Below are 12,846 nucleotides of genomic sequence, written 5' to 3'. Positions count from 1 at the left end.
AAGCTTGGAGAGATGTTTGAAGTCCTTTTCATTGCCCTTTAAATCATATAGAAAGCTATCATCAAAGCAAATGATTTAAAATTGGTTGTGGCACATTAGACCAACCAATGGTCCAATGGTCTCATCTCCAGTGTCTGCAAAATGCTAAAAAGAAATAAAATTTAACCTAACTTTTAAAATCATAGATCACTTATCAATGAAATATTAACTCGATTTTTGGCAACTAACGGTTATAATGTATTTGGTATTTATAACTTTTTCTTTTTCCTGCAGAAAACCATAGGCAAAATTGCAACATGCTTGGAATTACGAAGTGCAGCTTTACAGGTAAATAGATTCCCCCCTCTCAACTTCTTAATATAAGGAAAAGGAATTAGTATGAACTATTGATAAAATGTTAGGCATTCATGTCAAAAGCAGTATAGTCACAAAAGGATTTTTTAACAATAAGAATTCATGAATTAAACTCCTATTAAAAGATCTATTAGTTCAAGTTATATAAACTGTAAAAATAAAAGATATGGCTTCAATTTGTTTCTTCAGTATCTTTAGTCAGAATGTTCCCAAAAAAACAAAAACTAATTTGGAATTAAAAAAAGTTTTTTTAACCTTGAAAGCAAGAGATAGAGTCTTTTATTTTGGCTACTTTTTGAATATTTTGTTAGCCATAATAAAAGGCATCGGGTGCAGTGAAGTCTTTGTATTAAAAATATGTAATTTGCATATTTTAAATTCAGTCCACACAGTCCCAGGAAGAATTTAAACTGGAAGATCTGAAGAAGCTAGAACCAAGTAAGCTTGATTTCATATTTTTTATTATACTGCTTTAGAAAAATGTTTACACTATTATGGATATTAAGATTATTTAGCAGAGATGCTAGTTTGAGTCCTTTCTGTTACTATCTAATCCTATGTAATTTTTTGTGCTTTTGTAATTCCTATAATATTTTTAGTAATTATTGTCTGGTTCACCTTGTGTGCTCAGTCATGTCTGACTCTTTGCAACCCCATGGACTGTAACCTACCAGACTCCCCTGTCCATGGAGTTTCCCACACAAGAATACTGGAGTGGGTTGCCATTTCCTATTCCAAGGTATCTTCCCAAACGAGGGATCAAAACTGCATCTCCTGCATTGGCAGGCGGACTCATTACCACTGCTGCCTGGGAAGCCCTCTCACCTTCATTACAGAATGAAAAATTATTTGATTCTATGTTGTACCTCACCTATCTGTTTTAGCCTTTGTTTTATTCAGTGTAATAAGACTACTATTTACTAAAGTAATAATTAAATTACTTTAGTAAACATTTACAGTAGATTCTACTGGGAAGTATAAAGTTATAGTCATTGATGCCTATTTATACTGAATGTCAGTGAAAACTGCAGTCCAGCCAGCTGTTTAAACTGCTTTATAAAATATTTCTTTATTGTCCTCATTTTACTTCCTAAATGTTTCTTTTTTATTTTTAAGTAAACAATTCCTTCAAATATTTTGGTGGTTAGGATGTGCTAGATGAAGCTTTTTTGCTGGTTCAAATGAATGTTCTCTTAGAGGAAATGTTTGAAATATAGGCAAGGGCATAAGTATTGAATATCACCACAGTCAATTTTAGGACATTTTTTATCATCCCGTAGAGAAACCCTGTATCCGTTAGCATTCACTCATTCCTCTCTAGCTTCCCCTGGTTCCCAGCCTGAGGCAACCACTAATCTACTTTTTGTCTCTATAAATTTGCCTGTTCTGAACGTTTCACATAAATGTAATCATAGAATAATTGGTCTCTTGTAAGTGCCTACATATAAGATTATTTTAAGAAAAACACATTTGTGCTCACTCAGGCATGTCCGATTCTTGTAACCTCCATGGACTGTAGCCCTTCAGGCTCCTCTGTCCATGGAATCTTTTAGGCAAGAATACTGGAGTCGGTTGCCATTACCTCCTCCGGTGAATCTTCCCAACCCAGGCATCGAACCCACATCTCTTGTGTCTCCTGCATTGGCAGGTGGGTTCTTTTAAAAAAAGATTTCAGCTGCATTGAGGATACCTGAGTTATATTATGTTTCTGAAGAAAATTAGAAATGTTCAGTTTTAAATGATAAGAATAATTAGGATTCGGGATCCTCATTTAGTAACTATTTTCCATCTCTTTTCAGTTTGTTTCCAAATAAAACTTAAGAATATGTAGGTTCACTGTAAAGACTGTAAACACTTAAAATCAGGTGTTTATTATCTCTTTCCATGGACACACTCAATTTTTCTTTCTGTTACCTCATAGACTTTCTTGTTGGTAATAATGATCACCATTTTTCAGAGTAGCAGGAATGTGCCAAACACTCAGATAAATAGACTCAACCACATTTTACTGACACTTGCCCATGATTTTACAGCTTGTAAATGCTCGAACTGGGTTGGGTTTGAAGTGATCTCAAAGCCTACATTCCTACCATTACACTCTGTTATTAATACTTGTAATTGTGCAATATTGACATCAGTCCTTGATATCATGATTCTTCAGGTCAAACTCCTGAGAGATTATTGACCCATGTATTTGTGGAACATTGAGCTGAAATCTACATTTGTTTTCTGATTTGTTTGTGTATAAGATTTGGGGTGGGAATAGAGAGGAAAGAGTGTAATTTGGATTCGTTTTTAAATTATATTTTGATTTTATATAAAGTTTCTCATTTGGACTTCTCCCTTCCTGGTACTTTAGATGATTTTAATTTGCTTCTTGCCTCTTGAACTTAAATGTGTATGTTGTATTTCAGTAGGCTATGCCCTGTAATCAAGCTTGAATTTATAAAATCTAGGCGCTTGTTTTGAGTTAACTATTTTATCAGAATTAAACATTTTCAATAAATTGGTATTTGACTATATTTCAGATTAAGTGTTCTTAGTTAACCTGGCCTCTGCCTCTTCTAATAATGTAAGGAAGGGAAAATTAACAAATGACTGTATCTTTCAACTTGTTGATCTTAGTTGGTTTATTTTGCTAATGTATTTTTCCTTCAAGATTTTTAAAATCTCTGTAATCCTATCTGAAATTCACACTAAAGCTAAGATCCTGAATGTAATAATTTAATTTTCTCATGTTAATCCTTAGTAATACACTACTTCTTACTCAAACATATCCCTTTATGACCACCCCATAAACTGTAAAATTCCCTTCCATTAATTAAACTTTTAAGGTCCCAGAGAAATCCCACCTTGCCCTGAAAGCTTTCTCTTCTCTGCTTAGCAGTAATTAGACTCTGTCTCATGTTCTTTATAGGAGCACTTTTTATAGCCACTGTTATAGTCTGCCCTGTACTATTCTCACTAATATTTTTTTTTTTCTCAAGAATATTGTGAATAACCTTTGTATTTTCCTCACAGAGCCTCATTCAGTGCTTTGCCTGTAGTGTGAACTTGGCAAATTTTTTAACTGAATAGAGTTAAATGTCTACAGGGAATTGTTTCCCATAATTTAAAATAAATTTTCAGATGGGAAGCACTTGCTCATTTTTCCTACCACAAAAATGAAAATTAGCTACAAAGAAAAAAAAAGAAATACATTTGGGGCGTGTGTGTGTGATTTTTAATGTCAGATTCAAGAGGGTGGCAGGCCATGCTCCATGAGAGTAGGCTGGGAGTGCTGAGTGCTCACCAGTAGAGGGTATACCATCAAATCAACATTCAGTGGGCCTGTGTGCATTATTCCTACTGAATGAACCAGTTAGTCCCCAATCGTGGTGGACTCCACATTCATGATCACCCCTTCCAGGAAATTATAAACTAGCTTCTCCTCTTCTCTACAACCTCCAAAAATATCAAGAAAAATATTAGAAGAAAAATCCTATGTTAAGTTTATGTAGAATCTTATTTTAAAAGGACATTAGAATCGCTGTTATTCCCCAGTTGGTGAAAATGGAAAGCCATCCTGCAATTACAGAAAGCAAGAAAGGTGCTGTTATTTTTCTTTCAAAATTATTCATACAAGTTAAATATCTGATATACGCTATACTTGTAAATATAAAATAAAGAAGAAGCTATTATGCCAAAACAGACATTTCCTTTTCAAAACTTTGATACCTAAGGAAAGAAAATACTGTTTAATTCTTCTATTATAATACAAATTTAGGATATTCTTAGTAAGTAATGTGATTTTCAGCTATTTCATTGATGTTTTGTTTACATTTTAAGGGTTGACTTTTTCCTTTTCACTATTAAAATGTGGTCATTGCTGATATAAATATGCATAATCTTGACACCCATTTCCCATTCTCAGCATCTAGAACAATACTGTGTGATTATTTGATATTTGATTTGAATGAATAGTTTACTCACAATAACAGTCATGCACCAAGTTTAGAGGTGACATTCTTAAAATTTGAAAAATAGTCCTTCTTAGATCTAAAATAATAGGATTTTAGTCAGTCAGATAGGGAGAACTATGGACAGAATAAAATACCATATAATAATGTAGACTTGACTTTACTGTAAGTGTTCCTATGCAGTGTCATGTTGTTATTTAATTTAATTCTGTCAACAATCTGTGAAGAAAGGTAGACTATGATTTTGGAGCTGGGGAAGCCGAGATTCAGAGTTACATGAATAGTTACATGAATGCGCAAGTCATTAACATCATGGGAGGGCTAAGATCTGATTCAGATCTTTCGCCACGTGCCCTTTGCTTATCAGACTTCAGCTTTGTGGTCCTCTCCATTCCTTGAACAAACTCCTACTGCAGAGCCTTTGTTGTTGCTCTGGCCTGTTCTCTTAATACTTGGAGAGCCCTTACCCAAAGCTGCTTGTGGACATTTCTTCTCATCCAGGTCATGGCTCAAATGTCTTCTAATAATTCAGGTTTGAGCGGCCTACCCTGTTCACTTCAGCTGAAGTAATCCCTCTACTCCACTTACACAAGCATCCTCTGGGTCCTTCAGCCACAGTCTTAACATCACTGTGTTCATTTTATGGCTTGTTATTGTCTGCTTATCCCCTGGAGAAGGAACTGGCAACCCACTCCAGTATTCTTGCCTAGAGAATCCCCATGGACAGAGGAGGCTGGCAGGCTATAGTCCATGGGGTCGCAGGAGTCGGACACGACTTACCGACTAAACCACCACCATTGTCTGCTTTTCCTGGCTAAGGGTCTAAGACCCGTTTGAAGGTGAGAACACTCTGTCTCTATCACTGCCATATCTTAGCACTCAGTACACATTTGTTGAGAAGAAGAAAGAAAGAAGAAGGAGGGTAGGAGTTGGAAGGAGAGAGAATAAGAATGAGTGAAAATATAGACACAAGTCTCAGACTTCTCTCCCTGAAGGGCTTAGTAGGAGTGCATATATTAGAAGAAGTATGATAAACACATTTGACTCCTGTGGGAGTAAGGCATGTAATTGCAACCTGTACTCAGGGATTTCCTTTTTGAGGATGACAACATCCATACCTGTTTCAGCTCTAAACTGCATGAGTCCAAAATTAGAATGAATAAGTTGAGTATAAACTCACAGAAACATTTTGGATTGTACAATTAATGCCATTACCTTCATATAACTGCAGGTAGATACTGGCAATCCATAAGACCAGATGTGAAGCACCTCTCCAAATGTAGGTAGAATTGTAGAGCATCTCTCTTTTTAAGTTTCCTTGCCTGGATATAATCACTGACCACAGCCATAATACAGGAGGTTGTAATACAAGAGATTGTTTGAAGACTTCTCTTGAGGATAAATCCCTCTTTGTGTTTGTGTGTGTGTGCATATATATGGAGAAGGAAATGGCAACCCACTCCAGTTTTCTTTCCTGGAGAATCCCATGAACAGAGAAGCCTGGCAGGCTGCAGTATCCCTGGGGTCACAAAGAGTCAGACGTGACTGAGCATGCATGAGCCTGTATGTAAGCATATATGTACATATATGTATGTATACATTACATACGTATAATAAACTATGGTAAAGGTATATGAGAATTATAACCTCACTACTATAAACTTGAGCAGTTTTGTGGAGTTGAGGGGAAGACTAATCAAGACATAGAATAAGATAGGCTCATATCCCTCTCATTGGTCATCTTTGACACCAGTCTTTTAATTAAAGTACTCCAGGGAGGAGTTATTGTCTTTCTCAGGTGCCCCATGTCTCACCTTGGATTTTGTACAGAGAACTATTTTGGAGTTCATTTTCCATAAGCGCTCTTGAGATTCTGGAAGTTACCTTCCTTGGAGTTCTGACAGTACTCTGAAATTACTGGTGCTTGGAGTGTGGATATTTTCATTTTGCTAAGATATTCAGTGGACAAGTGCATTGGGCTTTGGATGATAAGACTGGGAATTTTTAAAGTATTAACAGACACCCCAGTGGCTCAGCGGTAAAGAATCTGCCTGCAATGCAGGAGACACGGGTTCGATCCCTGGGTCTGGAAGATCCTCTGGAAGAAGAAATGGCAACCCACTTCAGTATTCTTGCTTGGGAAAACCCATGGACAAAGGAGCCTGGTGGGCTGTGGTCCATGAGGTCACAAAGAATCAGACATGAATGAGCGATTGAAGACACACACACATACACACACACACACACACGTATACATACATATTAATAGGCATGGTAAAATTGACTAAAATCAGTCACAATAAATTTTTTTATTCTGATTCATGACATAATTCATGTGTCTTTCTCTTTTTATTCTAGTCCTAAAGAATATTCTTACATATAATAAAGAATTCCCATTTGATGTTCAGCCTGTCCCTTTAAGGTAAAATAAATTAGCACTAGTATTTGTCTTCTTATTTTATCATCTTATTTTATACCTATTTTTCAGATATTTCTGGATGTATCATATCAATGTTGGTATCATTGATATCATTAATCCAACATATTAGCATTTTATGACAGCATTTTTTATATCAACATTTTACCTGGGAAATAAGTAGCTATTCGGCTTCTCTTGTATATTTGGTTTTGTAGCTCACTGTTTTTTCTGTCCTTTTGCGTGTAGAAGAATTTTAGCACCTGGTGAAGAAGAGAATTTGGAATTCGAAGAAGATGAAGAAGAGGGTGGTGCTGGAGCAGGATCTCCTGATTCCTTTCCTGCCAGAGTTCCCGGTAAGTATCAGTTGTTGAAAATACCCATGGCTTAATTCACAGTCAAAGTTTTTGGAACTTACTTTCGTATTTGCTAACAGGAGTAAAACCTCTCCAGGGAGCATGTCCATTTTAGGCAAAACTTTATGGTCATGTTACGGGCAGTAACTGTTTTATACGTATAGCCTGGAATTATTTTACTATCTGTGTTGGCATCCCAAAGAGCACCCTCAGGTTCCGAGTTCACTAGGGGGACTCACTCAGCATGTTGCTGTAACTCACAGCTGTGCTTTATCCCAGAAAAAGAATTACAGGCACAAAACCAGCCAAGGGAAAATGTATGTGAGCGAAGTCCAGAGGAAACCAGGTACAAGCCTCCAGGAGTCCTCTCCCAGTGGAGCCACACAGCTTGTACTTGATTCCTCTAGTGGCAAATTCTAATGACACACGTGACGTGTCCCTTGAAGTGGGAAGCACATAAGAGACTCTTTGCCCAGAGCCGTTACGTAGACACCTTCTGCCTAGCACTGACCAAAATTCCAGACTCCCAGAAGGAAAGCACATAATTCAGCATAAACCATATTGTTTGTAAAAAGAATGTAGGCACAGTGACCATTCTTACCAGGGGTAGTAGCAACCCTCCCAACATCCAGATTCCCAGATGCTAGTCAGGGGCTGCCCTTGTAGTCAGGCCTTTCTAAGAGTGACCGTCTCAAACCTGCTATGTTGAGTCTTTTTCGGTTCACTATCAAATTTGGTCGTTAAAACTGGACCCAGGGAGAATGGCTACTGAGCAAATGCCTTTTTCTTCCAATCTGTTTTAAAGAAAGCAAATAATGGTGAGGCTTTTTATTTACAGCTGATCTTCCCTGCCTGTCAGTAACCTAAGCAGGCACGCTGGATAAATTTCTTATTTCTCCCATCACTGTTTCACTCTGTTCTGTTCTTATACAGCACACAGTTTTCATTTCTGGTCAGTCAGTTCACTTTAGTGTAATATGCTGATATATTGTGATGTATTTTAGAATAGACTCCAAAAGCTTTAAAATACAGCTAGATACAACTTATGTGTTATCCTGATAACTTTCTTGGTAGCAAAAGTACAGGCAGACCTTGGTAATACTACAGGTTTAGTTCCAGATGACAATAAAGTGAGTATTGCAAGAAAGTGAGTCACACGAATTTTTTGGTTTCCCAGTGCATGTAAAAGTTACACATACAGTAGTCTGTTAAGTGTGTGATAAGCATTATGTCTAAAAAAAATTTTTGTATTTCATTATATATATATTTTTATTGAAGTATAGTTGATTTACAGTGCTTCAAGTACACAGCAAGGTGATGCACATATATTATTTTTCAGATTATTTTCCATTATAGGGTATTACAAGATATTGACTGTAGTTCCCTGTGCTATAAAAAATACTTTATTGCTAAAAAATGCTAACCATCATCTGAGGCTTTAGCTAGTCATAATCTTGCTGTTAGAGGGTCTTGTGTTGATGGCTGCTGACATCAGGGTGCTGGTTGCTGAAGGTTGGAGCAGCTGTGACAACTTAAACTAAGACAGCAGTGAAGTTTGCCACCTAGATTGACTCTTCCTTCACAGTTTCTCTGTAGCATGCAGTGCTGTTTAATAGCATTTCACCCATCGCAGAACTTCTTTCAAAATCGGAGTCAATTCTCTAGTCTTGCCACTGTTTATCCACTAACTCTGTATAACAATCTAAATTTTTTGTTGTCATTTTAATAGTCTTCATGGCATCCTTACCAGGAGTAGATTCCATCTTGAGAAAACACTTTCTTTGTTCATCTATACAAAGCAGTTCCTCATCTGTTGAAGTTCTGGGAAATTGGAACAATCCAGTCACATCTTCAGGGTCCACATCTTATTCTAGTTCTCTTGTTATTTCCACTACATCTGCAATTAACAATAGTAACATCTGAGATCACAGGTCATCAGTCACTGTGAAAAATATAAAAGTAATGAAAAAGTATGAAATATTGCAAGAATTATCAAAATGTGACACCGAGCCAGGAGGTGAACAAATGCTGTTAGAAAAATGGCACCAGTAGACTTGCTTGAGACAGAAAAGAAAGAAAGAAAGTGTGCTCAGTCGTGTCCGACTCTTTGCGACCCCATGGACTGTAGCCTACCAGGCTCCTCTGTCCATGGGATTTTCCAGGCAATAGTACTGGAGTGGATTGCCATTTCCTTCTCCAGGGGATCTTCCCGACCCAGGGATCGAACCCTGGTTTCCCACATTGTAGACAGATGCTTTACCGCCTGAGCCACCAGGGAAGCACAGGGTTGCTTGACACAGGGTTACCACAAATGTTCAGTTTGTAAAAAATACAATATCTGTGAAGTGCAATAAAGTAACATAAGAATAATAGTAATATTTCAGTGTTTATTATGCCCCTTGGGATGGAGGCGTTATGGGGTATATAGGTTCAAACCAACAGACACTGGGCTTGAGTCTAATCTTAGAACATTACTAGTTGCACCTATTCTGTTTCTTTCTTTTTTTTCATTTCATTTTTATTATTTGTTTATTTGGCTGTGTAGGGTCGTAGTTGCGGCATGTAGGATCTTTAGCTGTGGCATGCAAACTCTTGGTTTTGCCATGTGAACTCTTGGTTGTAGCATATGGAGTCTAGTTCCCTGACCAGGGATCAAACCTGCCCCCCTACCCGACCCCACGCTGGGACAGAGGAGGCTTAAACACTAGCCCACCAGAGAAGTCCCGGTGCACCTGTTCTTAAGCCAGTCTGAACTTCAGTGTCTCTTTCATTCATAAAATGAGTTGATAATCATGCCTACCTGAAAAGGTTCCTGTGAAGATTAAATAAGGTACTGCCTGTGAAGCTTTTAGGCCAGTCCCTGTCATGTGCTGAATATTAGTGAGGTGGTTATTTTCATCATCATCACCTTTCAATGGAGGTAACAATACTACAGTATAGGATTACTGGGAAAATTACTGTGATGGTAGCTATTATTGTTAATAATGTGTCTTTCAGTATAAGGGCATTATTCCTAATATACCTTACTTTATGAAGAGAGATGTATTTTTCTTGCTTTTGTTACATATGTAGAAAATGTCAAAATTGCTGAGATTGTGAGAGAAATTTTCTTGCTGTTTTACTTAACTAGACAGTTGTAATTCTGTTTTCAACCCATGTATTGTAATTGCTAAAGCTTCCACTACTATAAATTTCTATCTGATTTGGTTGTCCACATATTTGTCATACAGACAGATCAAGATTTTTATGGGTTTCAGATTGCTGAGTTGAAAGAAACTTTTACCATAAATTAAATCCATTTGCTATGTAAGATTAAACCTAAACTTAATAGATTTTTGTACTTTGATAATAGTATTGTGATAATTCGTTTTAAAGGTAGAGAAAGCTTGCTGAATCCTTCTAGTCTCTGAATTTCTTTCTCAAAAAAGTATGTAGTTTAACTAACTGTATTTAGTTTGGGATCATTATTGTTCTGGGCCTATGTGTTAGTGTCAGTTGCCCAGTAGTGTCCGACTCCTTGTGACCCCATGGCTTGTAGCCTCTGTCTATGGAATTCTCCAAGCAGGAATACTGGAGTGGGTAGCAATTCCCTTCTCCAGGGGATCTTCCTGACCCAGGGATTGAACCTGGGTCTCCAACATTGCAGGCAGATTTTTTATCATCTGAGCCATAAGTGTCATTAAAAAATAACTTTTAAAATAATATTCATTGACGTAGCAAACTGGCATTGAACTTATTACTTAACTAGAAAGCAGGAAACATTTTCTTTTCCCTGTTACACTGAGAGAGTCCAAGATTTCAGTGATGCCCAGGCTGTGTCTGCATTTTGGTGGCAAGATGGTTCTAGAAATTGTTATGATTTTTCTCTTTTCATTTATTATCTTTGTTTGTATATAATTTATTGAATTATAAGTTTCTTGTGATTTGTTTAAAAAGTCGAGTCTATGAGATTCTATTTATATATACAGAATTCACCCTTTTTAGTGTGCAATTTATGCTTGTTGATAAATGTATACAGTTGTGTTAACCAACACTGCTGTGAGGCTAAGAGGAATAAGGAATGGTATGTAGATTTGTGACCCAGAATAGTTCTTTCTCATTTCAAATGGAAAGTGACTTTTTAACCAACCTTTGATTGGGGTAGGTGGGGAGTAGGGGGTAGGTATTATCTTTCTTTTTAATGTTCATCTCCTTCCTTTTCAAAAATTAAAAAATTCATATGGAAAACATAAATTTTTGTTAAATAATTGGCTTGAGCCAAAATAGGGTTTAATTTTTCTAAAGGTAGGCTTCAGTTCAATCACTCAGTTATGTCCAACTCTTTGTGACCCCATGGATGGCAGCACGCCAGGCTTCCCTGTCCATCACCAACTCCCGGAGCTTGCTCAAGCTCACGTCCATCGAGTCGGTGATGCCATCCAACTCTTTCATCCTCTGTCATCCCCTTCTCCTCCTGCCTTCAATCTTTCCCAGCATCAGGGTCTTTTCCAATGATTTAGTTCATCACATCAGGTGGCCAGAGTATTGGAATTTCAGCTTCAGCTTCACCATCAGTCCTTCCAATGAATATTCAGGACTGATTTCCTTTAGGTTTGAAAGGTAGGCTTGGTAGATTTTAAATCAAGGATGTAAATGTACAACCTGTTTTATTGGCCTGAAAATTTACCCGTATGAATATAAAGCTATTAAAATCATAAACCCAAGAAATATGAATAGACGAAGACAAAATTTTCAAGATTAAAAAAAACACATTCTTACTGAATGACATGATTAAACTCAAATATAGGCTTAGTTTCAAAATTTTCGCAAATGTGTTAGTTCCTTTAGCTCTTAGACTTAATTATACATAAAGCATGTTTATTTTTGAAGCTGAAAATAATGAAATTTACCTCTTCAATGTGAAACCTGTGCATGGATTTTGCTGTACAAATACTCAGTTCTGAGTTGAACTCGAGAGAAGCAAACATGGATTTCATTTTTAGCTGAAATGAGGTTTTTCTTGCTCACACATATAAGAAGTTGCAGATTGCAGCAAAGTGTTCATTGCTTTCTTGTGAATATCAGGGCATCCTTCTTTCATAGAAATCCAGAGCGTGCCTCGGGGCACAGTGGTGAATATCATCTTAAGAGTATGGTTAGGTCAGAGCTCTCTAAGTTCTTTTTCTTCTCCCAGAGTCTCAAGTTCTCAAATTGGAGAGAAGAATCAGAGAAAATGTTCCTCACTCAGGCGTTTATTTGTTTATATGTTTATGTGTCTCTTCAGTCGTATCTGACTCTATGCAGCCCTGTGGGCTACAGCCTGCCAGGCTCCTCTGTCCGTGGGATTCTCCAGGCAAGAATACTGGAGGGGGTTGCCCTGCGCCCCTCCAGGGGGGTCTTCCAGACCCAGAGATTGAACCCATGTCTCTTCTGTCTCCTGTATTGTCAGGTGGGTTCTTTACCACCAGCACCACCTGAGACGCCCTTACTTGTATATAAAGCAAAAGAAAATACTTCTTGATTTTGTTCTCTGGTTCTCCAGGCTAGTTTTTAATAAGACTTGAGACTTACTGATATTAATATTTTTTCTCACTTTCAAGCTTAAGCAGGTTGGGAAACATTTCAAGATTTCCTTTTACAGCTTTTTTTTTTTTTTCTTTTAAATGCAAGAATCCTGTCACTTGAAACTAAAGGGTTTTCTTTAGAGTTTTGCAGAGACTAAGTCATATGAGATGTCTGTTAACTAGATTACATTTTGCAGCCCTCATCTTCAAAGCACCCA

At 37.2% G+C, this 12,846-nt stretch overlaps 1 protein-coding gene across 1 annotated transcript in view; it reads left to right on the top strand.

Moving 5' to 3' along the window:
* The window catches only part of AIDA (axin interactor, dorsalization associated), a 51,440-nt gene that overhangs the window by 15,733 nt on the left and 22,861 nt on the right, over window positions 1–12,846 (top strand). The window contains exons 3-6 of the mRNA XM_068985933.1: window positions 274–327; window positions 738–792; window positions 6,672–6,735; window positions 6,979–7,085. Coding sequence (XP_068842034.1) covers window positions 274–327; window positions 738–792; window positions 6,672–6,735; window positions 6,979–7,085 — 280 coding nt within the window. The remainder of the gene's footprint in view (window positions 1–273; window positions 328–737; window positions 793–6,671; window positions 6,736–6,978; window positions 7,086–12,846) is intronic.

The sequence above is a fragment of the Capricornis sumatraensis genome, chromosome 14 (genome assembly GCF_032405125.1).
Source record: "Capricornis sumatraensis isolate serow.1 chromosome 14, serow.2, whole genome shotgun sequence".
NCBI classification, from domain to species: domain Eukaryota; kingdom Metazoa; phylum Chordata; class Mammalia; order Artiodactyla; family Bovidae; genus Capricornis; species Capricornis sumatraensis.
This window is presented reverse-complemented; position numbering and strand designations above follow the sequence as displayed.